This window comes from Strigops habroptila, chromosome Z (genome assembly GCF_004027225.2).
Source record: "Strigops habroptila isolate Jane chromosome Z, bStrHab1.2.pri, whole genome shotgun sequence".
In the NCBI taxonomy this organism is placed as follows: Eukaryota; Metazoa; Chordata; class Aves; order Psittaciformes; family Psittacidae; genus Strigops; species Strigops habroptila.
Window position 1 is genome coordinate 22,774,111 of NC_044302.2, and position 25,611 is coordinate 22,799,721.

The 25,611-nt window shown below is 44.1% G+C and overlaps 2 protein-coding genes and 1 long non-coding RNA gene across 3 annotated transcripts; 2 read left to right on the top strand and 1 right to left on the bottom strand.

Annotated features, from left to right (window-relative positions):
- Window positions 1–5: 5 nt before the first annotated feature.
- On the top strand, window positions 6–12,166 carry RIOK2 (RIO kinase 2). Its single transcript, XM_030512083.1, has 10 exons — window positions 6–183; window positions 830–968; window positions 1,603–1,719; window positions 4,027–4,202; window positions 5,103–5,191; window positions 8,738–8,929; window positions 9,345–9,437; window positions 10,387–10,923; window positions 11,305–11,401; window positions 11,858–12,166. Exons 1-10 carry the CDS (start codon window positions 118–120, stop codon window positions 12,017–12,019), a joined length of 1,668 nt encoding a protein of 555 aa, XP_030367943.1. The 5' UTR covers window positions 6–117; the 3' UTR covers window positions 12,020–12,166.
- LOC115619592 lies at window positions 5,981–6,705 on the bottom strand. Its single transcript, XR_003995059.1, has 2 exons — window positions 6,307–6,705; window positions 5,981–6,071 (listed from the first exon to the last, which is right to left on the bottom strand). It is a non-coding gene; the product is annotated as an uncharacterized LOC115619592 (long non-coding RNA).
- Window positions 12,167–15,944: 3,778 nt separating the features above from the next.
- On the top strand, window positions 15,945–17,829 carry EMC4 (ER membrane protein complex subunit 4). Its single transcript, XM_030512084.1, has 5 exons — window positions 15,945–16,156; window positions 16,247–16,346; window positions 16,478–16,631; window positions 17,477–17,637; window positions 17,750–17,829. Exons 1-5 carry the CDS (start codon window positions 15,987–15,989, stop codon window positions 17,783–17,785), a joined length of 621 nt encoding a protein of 206 aa, XP_030367944.1. The 5' UTR covers window positions 15,945–15,986; the 3' UTR covers window positions 17,786–17,829.
- Window positions 17,830–25,611: the final 7,782 nt, after the last annotated feature.

The window sequence follows — 25,611 nt, forward strand, 5'->3', positions numbered from 1 at the left end:
CGAGTGCTCTACGCATGCGCGGCGCGCTGTTTCCTTCGGCGTGGGTGGTTTGGGCTGTTTTCGTTTTCGGTGTGGACGGGCTGTACTCGCTGCTAGCGAGTACCGGCTGCAGCGGTCATGGGGAAGCTGAACGTGGTGATGCTCCGGTACCTCTCCAGGGAGCACTTCAGAGTGCTGATAGCGGTGAGTCGGTGGGGAGGCCTGGCCGAGGAGGCAGCGGGAGGAGGTGAGGCCTGCCGCGCCTAGCCCAGTCCTGCTCACGGGGTTCCGCGTGGCCAGTTAAGCAGGGTTGGGCGGGATTCGTGCACGGATGAAAGGCTGCACGGGAATGGTTCTTGCCGCTTTGCCTAGGGTCCGGTTTGGCGTTTCCCGGTGAGGAGGGCCCAGGTCGTGCTCTTCTTTCATTCATCTGACCACCGTGAAGGGAATATTAACAGTGGGGCTGCCCAGGTGGTATAAGGTACTGTCGACAGTTTCTCCAGTCGTGCTGATTGCTTTTGGCACCTTGTCTAATGAGGAGCGAGCAAAAGTTTACCAGTGCGCGGCATGCTGCCTTGGCTAGTTGCATGGTAAGTGCAGGCTGCACCAATTGGCCTGCCAAACTGTACGGACAGCAGGAGTATTAGTGGAAAGGGAAACTGAGCCATGACTGTGTAAGTATGGGAAAAGAGTCTCATTTCAGAAACGCAGAACAACTCCTTCATCCACTCCAGAGATTAAAAAAGTAACAATTTATCCATGAAAAACTATTTTAGTCTCAAGTAGGATCTGTTATTACTCCATTGTTGAACACAGGATCTAACAAATCTATTTTTATTTATTCTTTTAGGTGGAAATGGGCATGAAGAACCATGAAATAGTTCCTGCTAGCTTAATTGCTTCCATTGCCAGCCTTAAACATGGTGGCTGCAACAAAATTTTGAGAGAGTTGGTGAAACACAAACTTCTAGCTTATGAACGAACTAAAAGTGAGTTTGAATTTTGTATTGGGTTCCCTCTCTCGTTCTGTCCCCAATGTCTCACAGTGGTAATTGCAGAAGTACCACAGCTTGGCATGTGTGAGCATCCAGAGCATTTGCTAGCCTTACCTTCTGGACCTACCTTGGAAAAATGGATTTGTGCAGCACTAAATGTTGTAGCTGTCTGCTGAGCTGCTCATGCCTGTAAAGGTGACAAACAGAAAAAGATGAACAGTTAACTTCATTTTTTGCAAAGTCATGAAAAACAGAAGAATCATCAGTTAAGGCAATATTCAGATGTGCACAATAATCAACCCAAATCCCAGATCCCTGCTGTTTCTCGTATATGCATATCTTCCGAAATGCTCCTTGGGTTTTCCCAGGCTATTTAAAATACTGCCATTGCCTCTATTAGAGGAAGCTAGTGGCATGTGTGTCTTTTGCCCATTTGTCAATTTTCATAAACCTGCAGGAATTTAAATGTCTTTACCATTTTGTCAGAGTGGACTGATATTAGTCTATGGGTGCAATATTACTTGGGTGTAGTGCACTGTAAGCTAAAAGAAGACTAAATTGAGACTTACTTTAATTGTAATGTATACATAATGAGAAATTAAATGTGTTGTATTTTATTCTTACCCAGCTGTCCAGGGTTATCGGCTTACTAATGCAGGATATGATTACCTTGCTTTGAAAACTCTGTCTTCCCGACAAGTCATAAATTCTGTAGGAAACCAGATGGGTGTTGGCAAAGAATCAGGTAATTAAAAAAAAAAAAAAGGGTAATATTTTTTTCTGAGTAAACACACCTGTAATGTTGCAAATATTTTGCTAGAAACTAGATGAGTTTTACTCTGGAGAGTCACATCAGTCAATCTGTCAAATACCAACATTTGTGGTTCACTAGTTGAAGTGCTATATGAGGCTTCTGGCTGCATTTGAATATTTCTTCACAAGAGTGTTGTTCTACTTTCACCATTTTATCTGATTCTTAGTTCATCCTGTAAAAGGTACTTTGCATGCAGATGCTGTTTGTCTCTGTCCTGGTTTGGCTGGGATAGAATTATTTTTCTTCCTCTCATGTTCTACCAGAGAGAAGGGGCACAAGAAGCTGGGAGGGAGCAGAGACAGGACACCTGGCCCATACTAGCCGAAGGGTTTTTCCATACCACAGCACGTCATGCTTGGTATAGAATCTGGGGGGTTACCTGAAAGGGACTGATCGTTGCTCGGGTGAGGCTGGGTATTGGTCAGTGGATGGTAAGCAATTGTATTGGGCATCACTTGTGTTCATTGGGGGTTTTTTTGTTTTGTTTTGTTTTCCCCTTTTAGTTTGACATATCTCTCCTTGTTATTTCTCTTATTATTACTATTAGTAGTATCAGTATTGTATTTTACTGTATTTCAATTATTAAGCTGTTCTTATCTCAACCCATTGATTTTAAATTCTTTTGATTCTCCTCCCCATCCTGCCCGGGGAGGGGAAAGAGAGGGGTGAGCAAGGTGCTCCCTGGTGCTTAGTTGCCAGCTGGGTTTAAACCACGATAGTCTCATGGTTTGTGAAGAGTTTTGAACCATTTTAGCAAAAAGATAATCTTTTTCATCCTACTTGAGTCTGTCTTACTTTACTATCTCAAAACTATTGCAGTACTATATTGGTTCCTCTTATGTTCATGTGGATGGTAATTTGATAGAGCACATAACTTGTGTAATTGAAGAATGAGAAGGTGATTATTTGGGGCAAATGGTAGAAATAAAACATAGGGTATTTGTTAACCATGTTTAAATTAAGAGGCTGGTCCCTTGGGTTGTCTGTCAACTCAGTAGAAAGAAGGTGGCTCTTTGACAGTGTGATTAAGAACAGCAGCATCTGCCCTAGGTTTCTCTCAAGGATTGCTTATATTTGTTATTTGCTGTGCAGATAGCCTGGGGATGTTAACATGAGTATAGGAACTGTAGGATCTACTGCTATATAAGTTTGCCGACGACACCAAGCTGTGTGGTTCGGTTGATACGCTGGAGGGAAGGTATGCCATCCAGAGGGACCTTGACACGCTTGTGAGGTGGGCCGATGCCAACCTTATGAAGTTTAACCAAGCCAAGTGTAAGGTCCTACACCTGGGTCGGGGCAATCCCAGGCACTGCTACAGGCTGGGCAGAGAAGAGATTCAGAGCAGCCCTGCAGAGAAGGACTTGGGGGTGTTGGTTGACGAGAAGCTTAACATGAGTCGGCAGTGTGCGCTTGCGGCCCAGAAAGCCAACCGTATCCTGGGCTGCATCAAAAGAAGCGTGACCAGCAGGTCGAAGGAGGTGATCCTGCCCCTCTACTCTGCTCTCGTGAGACCTCACTTGGAGTACTGTGTACAGTTCTGGTGTCTTCAACACAAAAAGGACATGGAGCTGTTGGAGCGAGTCCAGAGGAGGGCCACGAGGATGATAAGAGGGCTGGAGCACCTCCCGTATGAAGACAGGCTGAGAGAGTTGGGGCTGTTCAGCCTGGAGAAGAGAAGGCTGCGTGGAGACCTCATAGCAGCCTTCCAGTATCTGAAGGGGGTCTACAAGGATGCTGGGGAGGGACTCTTCCTTAGGGACTGTAGTGGTAGGACAAGGGGTAATGGGTTCAAACTTAAACAGGGGAAGTTTAAACTAGATATAAGGAAGAAGTTCTTTACAGTGAGGGTGGTGAAGCACTGGAATGGGTTGCCCAGGGAGGTTGTGGATGCTCCATCCCTGGCGGTGTTCAAGGCCAGGTTGGACAGAGCCTTGAGCCACGTGGTTTAGGGCAAGGTGTCCCTGCCCGTGGCAGGGGGGTTGGAACTAGATGATCTTAAGGTCCTTTCCAACCCTTACGATTCTATGATTCTATGATTCTATGTTTCAGATCACATTGATATTTCTTCTAATGGAGTACCATGTAGCTGTCTTTACTAACCGTAGTAGAACTGGCCATGCCAGAAAGAGTAATTGTGAAAGGTGAAGTAGCAAACTATCACTGCACTTTTTTATCAGATACTAGCTTGTTAGATATCATTTATTTCTTAGATCTATGCCATTATGTGTCTTGTAGATATTTATATTGTTGCAAATGAAGAGGAACAACAGTTTGCATTGAAATTACATAGGCTTGGAAGAACTTCCTTTCGCAGTCTGAAAAATAAACGCGACTACCACAAGCAGAGACATAAAATGTCATGGCTGTATTTATCCCGGCTGGCAGCAATGAAGGAGTTTGCCTATATGAAGGTAGGTGACCACTCACACAATATCAGCAGTGGTGTAATAGACTGGAAGATACTTTTCTAGCTGTCTTTTGATCACTTCGTATTTGCAGTGCTGGTAAGATTTACTTTTTTTTTTGTCCTCAATGGACTTAAAGTATACATCCCAGAATTTCAGTGCTGTATGTTTTGTATACTTTCCAATGACAAAATGAAGCTTTGTCATGGAAATCATGTGGAACAGAAGCAGGCATCATGAAAAAAATTCAACAATTGTTACTTTGGGATAGATAATTTATATATCACCAGTTCTGCCTTTTTTCCTTTAACACCTCGAAAAGTAAGTAAATTTACAGTTATTTGGCAGAATTATTGGGAGGTTTTTTCATCTTTTTTTTTTTTCCTAATTTACTATGTTTACAGTTGTTGCTGTGCTATTATGGAAAATCTTTCACTCTAGACTGGTGTTTTGATCTGAAAAAGCACGCTTTGTTGTATACTATGGGAAGAGATTGCATTTCCAAGCATATGTTGCTACTCCACATTTTTTGACCTGCTTTAAAAAAATACAGATGTTCTATAGTGTTTGAAAGTTAATAGTGAAAAACCTGATTATTTATAAAAAACTAGTTTTCTCTCCTCCTTTTGTCCTATTCAACAGGTCTATATATATTTTCTTGTTTCTCTTAATAAGCACACTAAGCTTCGAAACTTAGGAATTTTTTTTTTTTTTTTTTTTGGCAGGAAAAGCTGAAATGGCTGTTACAGAGTCTTCCCTCTTAAGTGTGTCATGATGTATCCATTAATATTTGAGTAATATATGCTGCTTCCACAGTAACATTTATCTTAGGTGGGAGTTTGTCAATATATATAATGTTTTCTTAACTATTTGGTTTTAAGTTTTCAATGTCTTGTCTCTTTCCAGGCTTTACATGACAGAAACTTTCCTGTTCCAAAACCCATAGACTACAACAGGCATGCAGTTGTTATGGAACTTATTGATGGCTATCCTTTGTAAGTACTGACACTTGAATTCTCTGTCTTATTAAACCCTAACAGTGTTAGATTCAATAAAGTAACAGGGGTAGGGTTTTTCCTTGTCATGTGAGTGAATTCTGACTTCACCATGCAGAATAATGTTCTCTAACACACATTTACTAGCATTCTACTTAATTTGTGGTCTTTTTTCTCTTATCTTTTTATAAAGAGAAATTGCTTTTTTCTTAGTCAAAAGAAACTAGTGAAATTTACTAATTTTTTAAGGAATACAGTAAAAGAGTAGCGTGACACAGTAGTATTCCAACTGTTTCCCTGCACAGAAACCACATATTCTGTATTTTATTGGATATGTACAATATTGAATATAATATCCTTCAAATTCTGAGTTCCAGTTTGTGGTCCTTGCTCTGGTAATTCAGGTAAGATTATAACTTACTGGTTTAGAACTTCTCCTCTGTTTATGTATAATCTGCTTCTGCTCCTCCGAAAAAGATTGCTTTGCGCCAGTTGTTCAACATCTAGGAAAACTAAATATCCTTGATGTTTGAGTGTAAGGGGATGGTTTGTTCGTTTGCAAAGCAGAATGCAAAATGCCTGTATAGTTGATATAATGTAGAATAACTTAGGTACTTACCCAGAGGCTTAAAGTGTAATTCTAGAACTAACTAATCCATGCTCTTGTATAGTAATCAAGATCTAAAGTGGGCAGTTTAATCAAAAGGAAATTAATCCCAAAGTATAACAGTTGAAGAGTAACGTGGAAGAGACTTCATTATATTTTCTCCCCACCTTCATTTTTTCAAATAATTCCACAACCATCATATACGTAGAGCACTTCAAGTTCCATGTTGACATCTGCGATGGAAGTTTACCACGCTTTTCCTGTTTTGTGATTCTAACTTGAAGGACATAAGGATTGGATGAGAATTATTTCAAATATGCCAAGATCAGATTATCTCCAAATAGTTGGAAGGATTACAGCCAATTGCTAGTTTTTCTATCGTCCATTGCCTGTGTTGAAAAACTAGTGCAGAGTTGATGACCTGTGGTAAACAATTGATATGCTGTCTTTGACAAGTACAAGCTTATTCAAAGTTCTGACAAATTTGTCTCAGTTTTTCCTAGCCTACCTCTTTATTTCACACCTCACAGAACCAGAGAGTGTTGGAGGTTGGAAGGGGCTTCTGGAGGTCATGTAGTCCAACCTCCCTGGTTTAGCAGGGCCACCCAGAGCTGGTTGTCAAGGACCATGCCCAGATGACTCTTGAGTATCATTAAGGAGGGAGACTCCACAACTTCTTTGGGCATCCTGGTGCCAGTGCTCAGTCACACCCACAGTGGAAAAAGTGTTTCCTGTGTTCATACAGATTCTCCTGTGTTTCAGTGTGTGCCCATTGCTCTTGTCCTGTCACTGAGCATCACTGAAAAAAGCCTGGCTTTGTCCTCTTTGCACCCTCCCTTCAGGTGTTTATATACATTGATGGGATCCCCCTGAGGCTTCTCTTTTCCAGGCTAAACAGTCCCAGCTCTCAGCCTTTTCACACAGGAGAGATGCTCCAGTCCCTTAATCATCCTTGTGGCCTTTAGCTGGAGTATCTCCAATATGTCCATGTCTCTCTTGTACTGGGGAGCCCCGCACAGGATGCAGTGCTCCAGATGTGCCCTCACCAGTGAATAAAGCGGAAGCATCACCTCCCCTGACTTGCTGGCAATGCTTTGTCTAATGCAGCCAAGGATACCACTAGCCACCTTTGCAGTAAGGGCACATTGCTGGCTCATATTCAACATGGTGTCCACCAAGGACCCCCAGGTCCTTTTCTGCCAAACTGCTTTCCAGCTGAGTGACACACAGTGTGTACTGGTGCATGAGGTTGTTCCTATGTGCAGAACTTTGCACTGATCATTGAACTTCATGAGGTTCATGCTGGCCCATTTCTCAAGCCTGTTGAGGTCCCTTTGGATGGCAGCACAATCCTCTGGCATATCAGCCAAACCCAGTGGGGTGGTGTCTGCAAATTCTGCCCAGTCATCCAGCTCATTAATGAAGATGTTAAAGAGGACTAAAACCACTTTCAGCTGCTGGAGCACACTGCGTGAATCACTGGTCTCCAAGCAGACTTTGTGCCCAGCCTTTCAAACAGTTTTCAGTCCACCTCACTGCATATCTAGACTGTGCATCAACAGCTTTTCTATGAGGATCATATGTGAGGCACTGTAAAGGCCTTACTAAAGTCCAGGTAGATAATACTCACTGCTGTCCATGCCATCTAGCAGACCAGTCACTTCATCACAGAAATTCATGAGGTTGACTACTCTGGATGATTTTCATGTCCTTAATGTGCCTGGCAGTGGTTTCCAGTGTTAGCAGTTCCTTCATCTTTCCAGGGCTCAAGGTGGGGCTGACCAGCTTATAGTTCGCTGGGTCCTTCTTCTTGCCCTTGAACATCAGAGTGTCATTTGCCTTTCTCCAGTCTTCAGATGCATCTCCCAGTTGCCATAATTGGTAACGATTATCAAGAATGGCCTTGCAATGCCACCTGCCAGCTTCCTTAACACTCAGGGGTGCATCCCACAAGGGTCCATGGACTTGTGTATGTTGCATTTGCATAAGTATTTAGTGAACTCCAAGGGTAGATCTTCCTTGCTCCAACCCTTCCGCCTGGTCACTGGGACCTGAGATTCCTATCTTGCAAGATACCTGTTAACATGACTTCCAAATTCAAAGAGCAGGTGGGATATGTTATAATACAGACCTGTGGCTGTGAGAAGAGTCACCAGTTTTGGTACAAATATGAAAGGGTTCAACAGAAGCCTCTTCAAGAGCTGCTAGATTTCCATTATTCATTCTTTGTACTGTACAAATGATCCATTCTTGTAATACTGTAGTGCTGCATTTAGACCAAAATAATTCACGACAGCTGTAAATCCTGACAGTTTGTGGTACAAGAAGATAATTGCCATTTTACTTGGTTTGTTTCTAAAGACCAGGTGATGCTGAAGGTACTTTGCTTTGTCAGGTATATGCTCAGCAATACTTTCAGCTTTTTTTATTTTTTTTCTTTTTTCCCCATACCTTGTAAAAAATACATTTTTGCAAAAGAAAACGTCGTGGAGGTTTTGAATTTCAATACAAGACCTATTTTCTACTGAGACCATAAGATGGTACCTAAAACAGGAGACACATAAACATTTACAGGTCCATTATTTAAATAATGCATCATGACAGTAGTGCCTGAGAGGGAAGACAGTGAGCATAAGCTGAAATGAGATTTAGTCTGGATAGACATTTTCTCCCCTTGCAGAGAGTGAGGCAGTGCCACAGGGTGCTTGGGGAGATTGCACGGAATTTTTCAAGCCGCAACTAGGCAAAGCCCTTAACAATCTGGTCTGATCTCACAGGTGATTCGGCTTTGAGGAGGGAGGGTATTAGGCTAGAGACCCAAGAGTCCTTTTAACTTGAATTACCCTGGAATTCTGTCTGATGTATTTCACATACTTTGCCAATATTTTAAAACTAAGTCTTTCAAAGTTCACAGTATTTTATTGTATTTAACTTTTCAGGTGCCAGGTGCACCACATGGAAGATCCTGCCTCTGTCTACAGTGACTTAATGGATCTGATTGTAAAACTTGCCAATCATGGTTTGATTCATGGTGATTTCAATGAATTTAATCTCATATTGGATAATGATGACCATGTCACTATGATTGATTTCCCTCAGATGATATCAACATCACATACAAATGCTGAATGGTAGGTTCAAATCTAAAGATGCTTTCTAAGTAAATCTGGCAAGTGCTCATGGCAGTAAATAGTGAACTGTGACTTGTTTACATACACATCCTGTCTCTGATGCTTTTTCTGTCATTCTGCAGCACAAATAACATTCCACACACAGTTTGATTTATGAATGAGTAGAAATGTCTCTTTAGGATAAATATGTAATTCACTGCTTCTCAGATAGAATGATGTTTTTCAGTTAACAAATGCTTAGAAATAAACTGCATGCAGTTTTTTTCACTATCCTTTTGTCTTGGGATCACTAACAGAAATAATTTTCAAATGAACTCAGTAAAAGGCTAGAAATACATGGTAAAAGTTTGTCATTGCAGTAGACTTCATTACCTTGATTTTGTGCTTGTACAATTCTGTAAATTTTTTTTTTCAGGTATTTTGACAGAGATGTGAACTGTATTAAGGAGTTCTTTAAGAAACGCTTCAACTACGAGAGTGAGGTCTTCCCAGAATTCAAAGATGTCAGGTATAAAGTTCCAGATGAATTTGAGTTTTCCTATTTGTATTGGTTTTGTGAGAAAAATGGGTGCCTGTGAGATGCCTGTAGAAGAAATTAAAAAAAAAAAAAAAAAAATTATGCCCAACTATGCATTTTTAAATGATAGTTTTGTCATTCCTGTTGTGTTTTCTTCAACCAAAGTTACTGTAAGTGGTTTGCAGAAAGCCAAGGCATGCTTTAAAATCAGCTACTGCCTCCTTTGTCTTTCCTTTTCCAGATAAGGAAGAGAGATCAATCCAAAAGCTTGATCCAAATGGTAAAGGATCTGGGAAATGTTACCAGTGATGCAGAATCAGTTTCTCCCATTTCTCAAAGCCTATTTGACAGTTCCAGTATTTAGAGGGTTAACTTGGTTTTCAATTTTAAATTTATTTTTAAAATGCTACTAAATAGTGATTGCCTCGTCAAACATTATTATGTTCAAAGTTGCATCCTAATGTCTTTTGTCGCTTTTGAAAAATAATTTTCAACTTATTTTAAGACTGAAACTGTTGCAATTAAAAGGGTTTTATTTCATTCGGAGCACTTTTTCAATGTGGTACCACACTTGAATCAGTGTCTATTTATCAGTGTACCCCTTATTTTTCTGTTTACTTAAACATAATCTGAACTTAAAGCCAAGTTGTATTCCTGCTAACATAAAATCATTTCCTATAAATAAATAAACAAATAAATGCTGGTTTTGAAGATGGAGTAATTTTCTGTTTGTTTCTCTCAAGTCACATTCTGTTAATACGTGATCTAAGTAAAGCTTAGCAGTATCATCTGGTGTTTTGTATGTTTCAACAGAGTACACGCTCTTTGTTAGTAGTATGTGTAATTACAGTCTAGCTTGATCAGTAATTTTAATCCAAAATGTATGATATTGGTAGCTTGATGATTCAGCATATTAAAAGAAAACATACTTCTTTCACAGGAGAGAGTGTTCCCTTGATAGAGAGGTTGCTGCCAGCGGTTATACAAAAGAAATACAGGAAGATGATGAACTGCTTTACCCAGCAAGTTCTGATGAAGGTGATAATACAACAGAGGTATCAGAATTTGTAGAAGATGGTGAGAATAAACTCAACTTCTTCAGCAAATATAAAGACACCAATGCAGACTTCATGTCTGAAGTGGGTGATTTCTCTGGAAGCAGAACCTCTGACTACTTCATGTATATCAATGAAGAGGCCGACACAACTGAAAGTAGTGAAAATACACAAAGGCTGGATATGTCAATGTTGAGTTCAGCCTTAGAAAAAGTTGAAGAGCAAACCATGCTTTGGAAGTCCGATGAAAGCGCAGAGAGTTCTGCAGTTGCTTTTTTTAAGGGAAAAAGCAAAACTGAAAATGCTGCTGAAGTAAAAAATCAGACAGGTGAAAGAGCGTGCTCTGATGATAACGAAGATGAAGATAAATGCCCTGATCTGGTTGACTTGTCAACTTTAAATGAGAAATTTGGGCATTACAGGTAAAGATTCATATTTACTATCTAGGAGTGTGGTTCTTCCTCTCTACCCAGTAAATGTAAATCTTTCAAGTAGCTCAAAAAGGACTACTCTTTGGCTACCCTTGTTTAAACTGAAGACTAATAATTCAGTTTATTATTGAAAACATTGCAATGAGTATCTTTCCTATTGGTCTCATGATAGGTAACCTGTTGATTGATACAAATTCTTCCTTTCATAAAATGCCTGTTTTGAAGAACTAGTCTTAATATTTAAAATGTGTTTTGTAGTACTTGCATGTTCTGTTGAGAGTTCTCAGATTATATCTCAAAAAGTTAAGACTTAAATTGTGCTCATAAAGGCAAAGCATGTTTATCTTGCTACTGGAATAAATATGTTTTTAGAAATGAAGAGAGTATCGCTTACACTGCTGAGCACAGAATAAGGACTGAAAGTATCACATCAGTCAGAAGTGCTGGGGGCTGCTCAACCATACCAGCAGTGAGTACTATTGTTATTATGTTACTATCTAGTTTCCTCTCAGACCATGTTAAAATGCATGTAGCTGTTAGTATCTGTGTGTAAAGATGTTCTCCCGCATTAATTATCTTTAAAGAAGACTGTTAACCATGTACCTCTCTGGTTTGCATTTCCATGCCCACAGAAAACCAGGACCGATACTTCTGTAATCTTTTACCAAAGCTCTATATCAGCATTAACAACTCTCATTTACCCAATAAGAGGTTAATGTATGTTAATGAACTAACGTACAAACAGTTCATTAATTTCTATTGCTAGCCACGATTAATATCTTTAATTTAAAATTGGATGCTTGAGTCAAGATTTAATTCGGGCTTTTTCACCTCTTGGTACTGAAAATGCATTATCGTCATGTCATGTCTTAGTCCTAAATGATCTTCAGAAAGTTCTGATACTGAATTGTTTGTTTATTTGTAGGAACTGGTGAAACGGAAGATAAAACATCAACTGACCAAACAGCAAAAGTCTGCTCTAAGGCAACGGTTGCAAAAAGGAGAGGCAAATATTTATACCAAGCAACGTCGAGAAAACATGCAAAACATTAAGTCAAGCTTGGATGCAGCTTGTTTCTGGGAATAATTCATTAAAGCTCCCATAGAACATGAGAAAACTCATAATGTCTACAGTTGAAAGAATTATGTTAATAACCAAGAATCCTTTTATATATACACAACCAAATGTTTCTCTGGAAGTTAATAAACCTTATTGTGGTTCCTGTGATTTTGATTGGGGGATTTTGTTTTGTGTTTCTGGTTGAAACTGGTGACTGTAATTTAAATCATACCAGTAGTACTGCCAAGATAATTTAACTACAGCAATTTCCAACAGTTTGGTGTTTTTTTTTTTTTTTTTTTTTTTTGTGTGTTTTGTTTTTGTTTTTTTAAATCAGTTGTACTGTGTTTTAGAATTCAAAAGTCCTGGGGAGCAAGGGACTCTTTGTCCATTTGGCAGAAACCAGAACAACCTTTGCTTCAGCACATCACTAACATCACTAGCACAGGTTGCCAAGGAAGTTGTGGCTGCCCCATCTCTGGAAGTGCTCAAGGCCAGGTGGATGGGGCATTGGGTGACATGGTCTAGTGTGAGGCATCCCTACCTCACAACCTTCCCTGGAGGGGGTTTGGAACGAGATGATCTTAAGGTCCTTTCCAACCCTAACAATTTCATGATTCTATGATCCTGATCAAACACTTTCTCTCTTTCTCCACCTGTATGTGGGGGTGTATAGCAGAAGGAAGCAATAGGAATGAACCCAGCCATCTGCGTTTAAAGCTAGTTAGCACATAGCAAAAATAAGCAATCCAGGGAGGTGGACCCTATGAAGGATTTTGGAGTTAGGGGCAGTTGTCTGTTTGGCAGAAGTGGGGCAATTCTTTAGGAATCAAGTGCATCAATGAACTGCAAAAATCCAGCACAAGATTCAACTAATTCTGATATGTGGATAGTTCGTGGATAAGCAAACCGTCTGGAAAAGCAAACTGAAGATGTACTGAACCTTGGAGTCTTTGCAACTTGTAATTGCTCAAGTTCTTCCTCATAGAAGTACCTCCTGCCCTCGTATTTAAAGACACTGAATACCAAAGGTAACTATCTGACTTCCCTTACAATTCAATTGCTTTATTTAATTCAAATGTCTGCTACGGTCAAGATATTAAGACATAGAAGTAATTAATTACAGAATCATGGAATGGTTAGGGTTGTAAAGGACCTTAAGGTCATCTAGTTCCAACCCCTCTGCCACAGGCAGGGACACCTCACACTAGACCATGTTGCCCAAGGCTCTGTCCAACGTGGCCTTGAACACTGCTGGGGTGGAGCATTTACCTCTTCTTTGGGCAACCTGTGCCAGTGCCTCACCACTATCACAGTAAAGAACTTCTTCCTTATCTCTAACCTGAACTTCCTCTGTTTAAGTTTAAACCCATTACCCCTTCTCCTATCACTACAGTCCCTGATGAAGAGACCCTCTCCAGTACCCTTGTAGGTCCCCTTCAGATGCCAGAGGTCTCCATGCAGCCTTCTCTTCTCCAGGCTGAACAGCCCCAACTTTCTTTTAGCCTGTCATTGTATGGGAGGTGTTCCAGCCCCCTTACCATCCTCGTGGTCTCCTCTGGACTTGCTCATTACCAGCCTCCAGTTGGACATTGAGCCCTTGACTGCAACTCTGCGTGCAGCTATCCAGCTAATTCTTTATCCACCAAGTGGTCCATCCATCACATTGAGGTCTCTCCAGTTTAGAGACAAGGATGTCATGTGAGACGGTGTCAAATACTTTGCAGGTAAATACAGGTAGATGACGTCAACTGCTCTGCCCCTATTCTTCAGTTCCGTAGCCCCATCACAGAAAGCCACCAAATTGGTCAGACAGGATTTCCCCTTAGTGAAGCCACGTTGGTTGTCACCAACCACCGCATCATTTTTCATGTGCCTTAGCATGCTTTGCAGGAGAATCTGCTCCAAGATTTTGCCAGGCACAGAGGTGAGACTGACTGGTCTGTAGTTTCTTGGGTCTTCCGTTTTCCCCTTCTTGAAAATGGGGTTATATTTCCCTTTTTCCAGTCATCGGGAACTTCACCTGACTGCCATGATTTTTCAAATATGATGGACACTGGCTTAGCAACTTCATTTGCCAGTTCCTTCAGGACCCGCAGATGGATTTTATCAGGTTCCATGGACTTGTGCACATTCAGGTTCCTAAGATGATCTTGAACCTGATCCTCTCCTATAGTGGGCCTAAGGTCTTCATTCTCAGTCCCTGCATCGACCTTCCAAGACTTGGGCGGCCTGGTCAGAGCACTTGCCAGTGAACACTGAGGCAAAGAAGTAATTAAGAACCTCAGCCTTCTCCAAATCCAGGTAGCCAGGTGACTTGTATTTGCATGCATATCATAAACCATAATACTATTTTTGCATGCATATCATAAACCATAATACTATTTTAACTCACATCACCTATCTAAATAGTGTTGCTGGTTGGGTTTTAAGTTTTCATGTCTGAAGACTGATTCAGATCTTTTTTCTTAAGATACTTAATGACATTCTTTGTAACATTCATCTGGCGGTAAAAACTTCTAGACAGCCTTGGAAATTCGACATCGCTTCTCCTAGTATTTTGTTCAGTCTACTTTACAGTTTCTGTAAAGCTTCAAAGTATCAAAATCTTAACGGTTATGTTTACATGGATGCAATTTAGTATGCTGCTTCTTGAGCATAAGATGTTTTCCTACAAGTAAAGGAAAGGGGGTGTGGTGGGGTTTTTTTTCTATCAGACTTGAGCTTGAATGTGCATGTTTCACATTCATTAATAACCTGGGCAATAGTGTCCATGGCCAAGTCCACCTCTCGATCACAGCCCATCTACATGTTCCATCTCTGCCTTGATGGCCTGAGGTGTCAGGGGCCCAGCAGGCTAAAAATAATTCACCCTTATGTTGCCATAATAACTAGATAAAATCAGACAAAGAAAGAAAATTTTAAAAGCTATGCGGTCCATGACAGACAGGAAATGATTTAAAATAGAAACAGGAGTGAATAAAAGTGTATGTGTGTATACATATATATGTGAAAGTGATACAATTAGGGTGATAAAGGAAAAAATAAAAAATAATGGACAGTAAACTAATGCAGAGACCAAAAAAGCAAACTTAAAAACAGCATGGTACACAACAGACAAAAAAGAAGTAAAAAATAGGGATGAAAGCTTGATAAAAGCAGACATGGAAAGGCAATTTAAAAAGTGACAGCACTAAGGAAAGACAAGAAACAAAAAAATAAAAACAGTGAACGGGATAAAAGTAGACACAGAAGTGGTGTTTAAAAAAAGGATTAAGAAAGTAAGGGAAAAGAAATTGAGTAAGAAGCCAGTGCAGTAAAACACAAAGAAAGAAAGAAAATTGGAAAACCAAAGGTAAAGGACACACAAGAATAAAGTTTAAAAATACAGACAGTGGACTAGAAAAAGGAAACATAGAAAATATTAAAATTGATGGGGACTAGGAAAGTAAAGGAAAAATATAAAAATAAGAACAGAAAATTAAATAAACAGAAACATAGTAAATTCCAAAAGTGATGGGGATTAAGAGAGGAAAAGATTAAAAAATAGAGATAGAAAACTAAATAAAGTGGACACACACAAAAATTAACAGCCATCTTAAGACAGGAAAAAAACAAACATACATGACCGATAGGGCACAAATTAAAAAAGCAGACATAGCAACAAAATCTGCAAATCCAAATTATAAGAGAGGAATGAGTGAATTCAAAAATAGGGTGAGGGAACCAAATAAACGAAGACTAAGAAAATGCAAAAACCGAGAGCTCTAAAGAATGCACAAAATAATAAAAAATAAAGACAGAGCAGTGGATAAAAACAGACATAAAAGAGAATTCTGACGTGACGTGTTAGCCGACAGAAAGGGTTAAAAACTAAGGCGTGGATGCCGCGGTCGTGCCCCGCCGTCGCAGTGGTCGCGCTCGGGGACGGGTCGCGGTTCGGAAGGACGCTGCCGCGGAACGCGCAGTGCCACCGCGGAGCTGTGCCGTTGCTATGGGGCACGCAGCCCTGCGGGGGGCGCCGGAAGCCTGGGCCCGGTCCCCTCACGTGACTCTTCACGTGACACCCCCTTGTCCCCATTCGGACGCTCTCAAGATGGCGGCGGCAGTCCGGGGCCGGCGCTTTAAGTGGTCGTTGGAGCTGGCAGCGGCGCCAGGGGGGCGGTGAGGCCTGGGGCGACGACGACACACACACGAATTTGGGGAGGTCAGGGGTCTCCCTGTCCTCACCTGCTCCCCTCTATCCCTATCCAGGCCCCGCGGAGCCGCCGAGGGCCGCGGGCCGCTGGGTTTCGCCGAGCGGCAGCTAGGGGAGGGAGGCGTCCACGAGAGCGACAAAATCCTCATGGAGAAGGTAGGAGGGGGGGAGGGGGCGGAGGAGGGCCACCCACCGGACGTCTGGGTGTCCCGTGGCGGTACCGTACGTCCCAGGTGCCGTACGAGGGCTGTCCCGCCTGCATCGCGGACGTCTCTCTTTCCCTGCAGCGCTGCTGGGATGTGGCACTGGCACCGCTAAAGCAGATCCCCATGAACCTGTTCATCATGTATATGGCCGGCAACACCATCTCCATCTTCCCTGCCATGATGGTTTGTATGATGGGCTGGCGCCCACTGCAGGCCCTCATGTCCCTGTCTGCCAGTAAGTACAGCCCCGTGTGGGTGATGGCTCCCCGGGTGTCCCCACACAGCCAGCCCCTGTCACACCACGCTTGCCCCACTTACCTCCTGTGGTCCCCTGCCCTACCTCTTCCCCTGCAAAAGTCATCCCCACATATCCCCCAACCCTTGTCCCTACAACAGCCCCTGCTCCACATGCGGGACATTGAAACCTGGACAGAGGTTTTTACAAGGGCATGTCAGGACAGGACAAGGGGGAATGACTTTAAAGTGACAGAGGAGAGATTTAGATTAGATGTTAGGCAGAAGTTCTTCCCTGTGAGGGTGGTGAGGCCCTGGCAGAGGGTGCCCAGAGAAGCTGTGGCTGCCCCATCCCTGGCAGTGTTCAAGGCCAGGTTGAACACAGGGGCTTGGAGCAACCTTATCTAGTGGAAGGTGTCCCTGCCCATGGCAGGGGCTTGGAACTGGATAAGCTTTAAGGTCTCTTCCAACCCAAACCAGTCTGGAATTCTATGTCCCCCTGCAACAGTTGGCCCTGTGTCACTTAACCCACAGATCCCCCAGCAGTCATCCCTATGATATCACACCTCATCAGTTTCTTGACATGTCCCTGAGCAGTTGCCCCATCCCATGTGTCCCCCAGCGGACACACCAATCTTCATTTGCCACCATACTTTCCCCTACAGTTGTCCCTGTGACAGTTGCACCCATGTTGGTCACTCCTGTGTGTTCCCCAAGAGCCACCCCTGTGCAATCCACCCAGCGCCCCCCGCTGCTCTCCCCTATAGCTCCCCACCTATCATTATCCCTGGTTCCCAGTGGTGACAGGTCCCCCATCTTCCCCATCCCTCCCTGTCACCCCTGCAGCACTAAAGGCACTGGAGAGCTCAAGCCGGCGGGCACTGCAGGGTCTGGTGTTCCTGGTGGGCAATGGGCTAGGGCTGGCACTGGCCCTCTACAAGTGCCAAGCCATGGGGCTGCTGCCCACCCGCCCCTCCGACTGGCTGGCCTTCGTTGCCCCCCCACAGGTATGCCCAGATGTCGAGATCCACCCACCCAATCTTCCTGATGGCGGGGTTCCCCCTGGCCTGGATACTGGGGTCCCCACACTTACCCACTTTCTCTGTCTCCCTTCTGCAGCGGATGGAGTTCACTGGTGGGGGCCTCATCCTGTGACCCAATGCACCCACCCACCAATAAAGGTGATGGCAGGCTGGTAATATTGTTTTTGGGGAGAATTATGAGGGTTTAGGGGTGCAGCCCAAAGAGGCACTGGGACAGGTCAGAGCAAAAACTGTTTGTCTGTGGCATCTGCTGGGAGCACTGGGAGTGCACCGGAGCAGCACTAAAGCCTGTGCTGGGAGTGCCCTGTGAGCCTTGGGGCCTGTACTGGGGGGCTTGGGATCCGCACTGAGAGTGCACTGGAGCTGCACTCAGAGCCTTGTGGCCCATACTGGGAGTCTTGGGGGCCATGCTGGAGTGTACTGGAGCTGCACTCGGAACCTGGGACCCACACTGGAAGCCTCAGGGCCTGTTCTGGGAGCACTGGAAGCTTTGGGGGCCACACTGGGGGTGCACTGGAGCTGCACTTGGAGCCTTGGGATCCATACTGGAGCACTGGGAGCCTTGGGGTCCACACTGGGACTACCCTGGAGCTGCACTCAGAGCTTCAGAGCCCATATTAGGGTGCATACTGAGAACACTAGGAGCAGACAGGGACTGTTTGGGCCCATACTGGGATCGTACTTGGAGAGCTGCAGCCCAGGCTGGCACTGTACTGGGAACACTCGGTCCATACTGGGAACATTTGGGCTCATACTAGGATCTTAGTTTAACTGTAGCTCACACTGGCATCATACTCAGAGCACTGGGCCCACACTGGGAGTGTTGGGGCTATACTGGGCTCTAGATGAAGAGCTGTGACCTAAACTGGCATTGTACTGAGAGCATTGCTGCTATACTGGAAGTACTGGGCCCATACTGGGATCATGCTTGAAGACCTGTGACTCAGGTTGGCATCGTATTGGGAGCACCGGTAGTATACTGGGATCATACTCCCAGACTGGCATTGTACTGGGAACATTTGAGCTCATACTAGAACACTGAGCACGTACTGGTATCATGCTTGAAGACCTGGGGCTCACACTGGCATCATACTGGGAGCACTGGGCCCATATTGGGATGGTGGTGAGTGAGTCAGGGTGGTGCGTATGCAGTACTAGGAACTATGAGGCCATACTGGTGTACCCAGGGCCTTGGGGAGACCCTATTGTCCACACCAGAAGACCCAGCCCCTCTGTCAGCACCTCCAAGAACTCCATGTCTAACCCACACCAAAAGCTTGAACCATGGCTGCCCCCCAACTACCCTCCACTGTCCCATAACTGCCCTGCAATTCTCCCAACTGCCCCAAAACTGACCTACACCTCTCCAGGTATTCCATAATAGCTCCAGATTCTGCCCACGTGGCCCATAGCTGCCATCCCTGCCCCATAACCACCCCCAGATTTCCCCAACTATCCCATTTTTGGGTTTTTTCCCATTTTTGTCCCAAGTTTGCCTCAGTTTTCACTGGGTTTGCCCCAGTTTTGCTCTTTTTGCCCTGTTTTGCCCATTTTCACCCTGTTTCCTCCTATTTCTTCTTGGTGTTATCTCACTTTTCCATGGTTTTCCCCCCATTTTTCTGTGTTATTGTCCCATGTGCCCCATATTGGCCTATTTCTGCTGTTCTTGCCCCAACCACTGTAACTGGCTGGTTTTGCCCCATGTTGCCTCTTTTTTGCCTTTTTGTCCCCCGGTTTTGACCCATTTTTCCTCATTTGTACTCCGTTTCCTTCCTCTTCTTTCCCCAATCTCCTCAATTCTTCCACTTCTCTGTTTTCCGTAATCTTCCTCCTTTTCTCCTCACTTCTACCATTTTTTTCCTCATTTTGCTCCATTTCCACCCTTTCTCCCCGCTCTCCCCATTCCTGACCCATGTCCCAGTGTTTTTCACCATTTTCCCAGTTTCCCCATCTCATGTTTTCCCTTGGCTTGTGCCTGTTTCTGCTCTATTCTCCCATTTTACCCTGGGGTTTTTTTTTCCCTACTTCCCCTGAGTCATCTGGTTTTCTCCCTGCTTTTTGCCCATTTGTGCCACCTGTATGTGGCATATGTGCCCCCTCCCCAACAACCACCAGTAAGTGCCAGTACACAACCAGTGCCTCCCCCTCCCCAACATTCTCCCCAAGTATGGCTCAGAGCCTCATCATGACCTCCAGACGGTTCAGACCCTTGCCTTCCAGTAGGCACCAGTAAATCCTAGTATGCCTTAGCGCCCTCTTCAGGACTCCCAGTGTGATCCAGAGCCCCGCGCCAGTACACCCCACTGCCCTCGCAGTGCTTTCCAGAACATCCTGCCGCCTCCCAGTGGCACTCGTAGGCCGGGGCGCCGGCAGGGGACACCCTTCTCCCACGCTCGGGCGGATGACCCTTCCCGCCTGGTCCTCCCTCTCCCAGTCGCCCTGGCCCCAGAGGTCATTCCAAGCCGGCCATCCCCGGGGCACTTCCTTGGCCCTGCCTTCAGCCAAACGGCTCAAGCCCTCTCTAGCTGGCCCCCTCACGCCACAGCCAGCTCCCTGACTGCTGCTCCGCCCCGCTCCTCTCCCATGAGGCACTGCGCACCCCCTATGCCACACCCCCTTCCTCAAGCAGCCGTGGCCATGCCGCCTCTTAGACACGCCAATCACCTCGGCACACCTCCCCGTGGCCACGCCCCATCCCCTCCGGCCTCCAGGTTCCGCGCCGCGCCCCGCCCCGCCGCTGCCCAGCCCGCCCAGTTACAGGGCAGTGACTCACCAGGACGGGTTTTCGCTGCCACCGGCGCAGCGCTGGTGGCCGAAGCGGGACTGAGGGAGGTGTTAGAGACCTCACCGCGTCCGCTGTCTCAGGGCCCACCGCCCCTGACCACAGCCCCAGCGACAGCCCCCTGCCCCCCCCATTACCCCGAGGCCAGTACCCCTGTACTCACCACGGTCAAGGTCGTTGGTGGCTATGGCGCTCAGGGACATGATGGCAGCACAACCTGGAGGGGGGATGTGACCCCTGACACTTCCCTTCTACCACCAAGCGTGACCCTGGATTGACCTCTGACCTGCAACCTCCCCTCAGGGTCATTAGGCTGGTTAAACAACACGTTTTGGCCTCTCTGTATTTTAAACTTCAGCATGTGACACTGGTTTTTAGACACTGATATTTTCAGTTTTTCCCAAAATTTTCAAGTTCTGTGAATTAATTTTGTCACACATTACTTCCAATCATGAGAAATTGGTTAGTACCAGTATTTGAAAGCATTGCTTTCCATCTTCAGGCACCAGTCAATAAGCTTCCATTAAGCCACCCGCTTTGTAAGTAGATTGGATAATAAATACCTGGCATTTGCCATTGCAGTGCCAGTTGCTGGCTATAAAACACCTCCAGAACAGAGGCTTTAAGTGGAGAGAAATTTTATTCTAGCATGTGTGATAAATAGACATTTTCAAACTTAATTGCATTGCTAAAACTGAACTTAAAACCACTTTGTGCTTGTACAGTGGGGGATATGGGAGAGAGGCAACACATGATTTGACTGTTTCAAAACCTGACATGGTTTTATGCTAAAAGTTCTTGAACATTATGGCTGTAGAAAACTGAAAGTGAGTATGAAATTGAAGCTGCATTGGTAAAAATGAATAAAAGTAACTGGAAATTAGTTGATTGGGACAGAAATGGGGCAAGCTGGCAAAATAGCTATGCAACTTCTCTGTGTAGTGAGCAAGCCCAGCTCTCTTAGCCTGTCTCCACAGCAGAGCTGCTGCAGCCCTCGCAGCATCTCTGTGGCCTCCTCTGGACTCACTCCAACAGCTCCACATTCCTCTTGTGTTGTGGCCCGAGCTGGATGCAGGACTGCAGGGTGGGCCTCCCCAGAGCGCAGCAGAGGGGGAGAATCCCCTCCCTCAACCTGCTGCTCACACTCGGGGGATGCAGCCCACCACACAGCGGGGTTCTGGGCTGCAAGTGTACACTGCTGGGGCATGGGGAACTTCTCATCTACCCAGATGACTTTCCAGGATGGGGATACCTCCAAAAGACAGGGCTAAAACCTAAAGCAGAGCACTGCATGTAAACACAGTCCTGCTGTAAAGCCTAGGCCCTTCAGTTTGGAAGTCTTAATCAGTGGCCGTAGCATAGGAGCTCTTCCTTTGTTTGTCACACCTTGCACTGGTTGCCAAGAGCAGAAAACTGCATTAAGGTTTTGCTACTGTGACAGCAGAGCAGCAGCAGTGACCTTGTGTGATGTATTCAAGTTGGTGGAGTTATAAAAAACTTTAAAGAAATAGAGGGGTTTGTTTCTTTCTGTACTTCTCTGTAGTTTGACGTTGAGCCTGAGGGGCTGGAATATTGTCTGCAAGTATGACAAAGGACACATGGAGACCTGCCCCCTCAAAGCAGCTGCAAGAGACTTTGGCAACCACCAGTGAGCAACTGGATCAAGCCCTTGATATCCCACCACAGTGAGCAAAAGCCACACATAAACTAGAGGGCAATGCTGTAAGGGTAGTGCTTAAAAGTCAGGAATATTACTATTTCCTACCAGGTTCCACCAACGAAAAAAACACACAAGGTGATTTTTCCTGCTTGTGGCAGTCAGCTCTGGAAGTGTCAGCCGTTGTCAACTGCACTGCAGTAAACTGTAAATTTAAAATTGTAAATCCTTCAATTTGCCTGGATTGTTGTACCATTTATGTCAGCAGCCCTCAGCAGGTTACCAGCTAACTGAGATGACAGTGAGACTGTCTGCACCCAGGGTAGGCTGGGCAGTACTTCCCAATATGCTGGCTGCTAGGTCACCTGCCTATGTCTTCTCCAGCTGCTGTGTCATGGCTGGATGATTTCACTCCAAAGCACATGGTCAGAGCCACGTACCTGAGGTGTAGAGCTGTGTGCTGGAGAAACACAAGTGAAGAGAGGTATTCTGACAGCATGTAAAGAGAGAAGCACTTTTATCTCTACTGAATAGCATCTGTCTTTCTCAGGGAGGGGGCCAACTAGAGACAGTTGCTATTTATTTGGGAATTATTTTCTCACAAGCACCAGGACAGTAACTTGTTAATTGCTGAACACAGCCCATCCCAGGATGCCTCTGTCCTCTGTGCCTGCATCAGATAACCCCAAGCAGAAGATTAATGCAATTTAAATGAATACTTGCACATGCCTAATAGGTTCTTGTCAGTAAATATATCAGCTCTGTTCAGACAAAAAATATTACCAATTTCTTCGGATTCTGAACCAAGCAGCCCCAGAAAAAGCCTGCTACACCACCTTGTCATTGAAAAGGCTGGTTGTAAATGGGGAAAGCATTGGAGAAAGGACTTCTCTAGCTGCATGTTGCTTCATGTTTGTGACACATTTAGTAATTAACGGAGGCCCAGAATACCACTTTGTAAAAAATGCAAAAGGTCTTCATGCGTGAGAGCCACACAGACTATTCAGTTTCAGATGCAAAGCTGTAGTTAGCTGAATTAAGCTATTTAATGTTCTGCTTTAGAACTGTTATTTGAATACTGAGTAGCATAGATCACTAGTGTTATCCTTTCACACAATGGGTGATGCACAGATCTTCAGGTCCAAAAGTATTATGATGGTAAGGTTATTTTAGAAAATGCCAAAAAAGCTGCTCTGAGAAGCATAAGTGCATGGAAATGTCATGTTGATATGGTCTCATGCTGGACTTAGGAACATCTGTGCTTTCAGTCTTACGTCCTTTATCTAAGGTAAGCTTGCAACCTGCTTGCATCAAGTTAACTGTAGTCAAACAGATGAGGACTCCACACTAAGAGTGGAGGATTCATCACTAGGACTTCCATCACAGGTGGGTGATAGAGGTCCCTGAGACACAGCAGAAAGAAAATTCTGTTACTAAAGTGTAGGATGTGAGGAAAAACCAGAATGTTTTCCTCCTACTGCCAACAGTCATAACATCACCTGAAAAAAGGTACCTACAGGATAACCTGAGCTCTGAGCTTCACAAGGCCTTATGTTTTACTTGTCTTGCTATCCCAATCCTATACTTGACATAGGCGCTCTGCTTGTGATGAGATGTTTCTGTAGGATCTGAGACCGCACAGCAGCACATCTTACACTTTAGCAGAACAGGCCATAGAAGTGAAAAGGCAACAAATGAGAGTCATCAGCCAGACTTCAGTCTGACACCCCACTCACCCTCCTGCTGCAGATCTCTCTCTTTCTGGGAGAGGAGGTTGCTGATAACGCAATTGCCTGGCATATGAGAGATTGCAGAAAACCAGAGTCATCAGAAAAATACCAGCCATTTATTTTCTCCTATTTTAATAAAGAGATGGCTTCATCTCTCAATGTGCCTGAAAGCAACTTCCTAGAAAAGTCTTTAATAGTTCCCAACAGCCAGTTTGAAGAACTGCTCACATGACAGATGTGTTATGCCTTGAAACGTGCTTGCAAGTGGATGAAGTGCCATACACGTGATTTTAGGGATAAAGTGAAGTGGCTTGCTAGAAACCTTCACATCCTTACACTGCTTGAGGACTCCACTCCTCAACCTCTTGACCTTGCATGAAGACCCAAGACCAAAAGGGATTCCAGTGTTTCATTCTCCATAGCTGGGAAGAGGATAGGGTGCCTGAAGATTCTGGCCACCACAGGCAGAGCCAAACTCTTTAATGTATCTCATTACTCCCACCATCAACATTGTAACTCCAATGCAGTTACCTGCTGCATTAACTTAATTTTAATTATTAACTGGATAATATAATCCCACAATTTATTCAGTTTTGCTTGCTCCATTTTACAAAGATATCAGAACAATGAGCTCAGGAATATCCTTGCTTTTGTTTCTCACAAAAATCCAGAGAATTAAATAAGACTGTATTATTTTACTGCAGTGGGCATCCAAGGCTTCAGGGCCATGCATTAGCTCTGGTTAGAAGTCTCCAAATTAATTTGTTATGCTTCCAAATTAATACCCAGTTTCCAAGCCTGCCATTCATGAACTGCACTTTCAACCCCTACCGGTCTCAGGGGCAAGTACTCAGGGTGCCTTTTTACAAGTGGCTTTGCCGGCACTCCCTTAAGTTATTTCCAGGCATTAAGTGCAAGTCTGAGAAGCATTTAAGCCTCTCTGGAGATTTAGTGTGCAGCTGATCTAAGGATATCAAGTCAAATCCTAAATGTATCTTTTAAGACTTAGGCAAACCAAAACAGCTGAAAATCCAACTCCTGCTTTAGCAACTCAGTACAGGGTCAATACTAATAAGCATCAGCCCAGAGTTTACTTAACCCCTTTCAGAGAGGACAATCACAACCGTCTTCGTAAAGCAAGCTCCTTCTCTCAGGAAATACCCCCCATTTTGACATCAGCGTAAGCAGCGCAAGGCAAGAATACTGCAGGCAGCCTTGGAGAAAAGCAACACTCTTGAACTACCAGAATACAGCAATTTCTCACGGTAAAATGAGCTTGATTCATGACAAAAAAACACAACCAACCAAACAAAAAAACCAAAAAACCAACAAAACACCCAAACTACTTCAAGTACTGGCAAGAGGCAGTAACAGGCATTGTAAAAAGACTGCTGTGACTAAAATTCAGTTACCTTTCAAAGAAGAAATACGGTGTTGTTCCTGCTTTTCTTTGTGTAAATTCAAGATCCAGAAGGTTCTAATTGAAGGGAAAACTGGCACAGACCTGCTCGATAAAGCTGAAGCACCTTTCACCCTTTTACTTCTCTGAATCTTGACTATATGTTCATATTTCTCAGCCAAGTTGCTACACATTTAGCAACCTGAACAACACACCATTACCTTGTCTTTCTCACTCTCTCTTGCTTTTCCTCAATACAAATTGATTTTTAAGGTGGAGGAGAGAGCAAAGTTAAGGTAAGAGCCAGAGAAATAATACCAGATGACCTCTAGTTTAAGTGATTATTATTAAAAACAAATCACTACCAGAG

Coding starts and splice junctions, on each gene's coding strand:
- EMC4 (XM_030512084.1), top strand. CDS start 15,987: ATGGGGCACGCAGCCCTGCGGGGGGCGCCGGAAGCCTGGGCCCGGTCC. Junction 16,347..16,477: donor ACAAAATCCTCATGGAGAAG/GTAGGAGGGGGG, acceptor CTTTCCCTGCAG/CGCTGCTGGGATGTGGCACT. Junction 16,632..17,476: donor CCTCATGTCCCTGTCTGCCA/GTAAGTACAGCC, acceptor TCACCCCTGCAG/CACTAAAGGCACTGGAGAGC.
- RIOK2 (XM_030512083.1), top strand. CDS start 118: ATGGGGAAGCTGAACGTGGTGATGCTCCGGTACCTCTCCAGGGAGCAC. Junction 184..829: donor ACTTCAGAGTGCTGATAGCG/GTGAGTCGGTGG, acceptor TTATTCTTTTAG/GTGGAAATGGGCATGAAGAA. Junction 9,438..10,386: donor CCAGAATTCAAAGATGTCAG/GTATAAAGTTCC, acceptor CTTCTTTCACAG/GAGAGAGTGTTCCCTTGATA.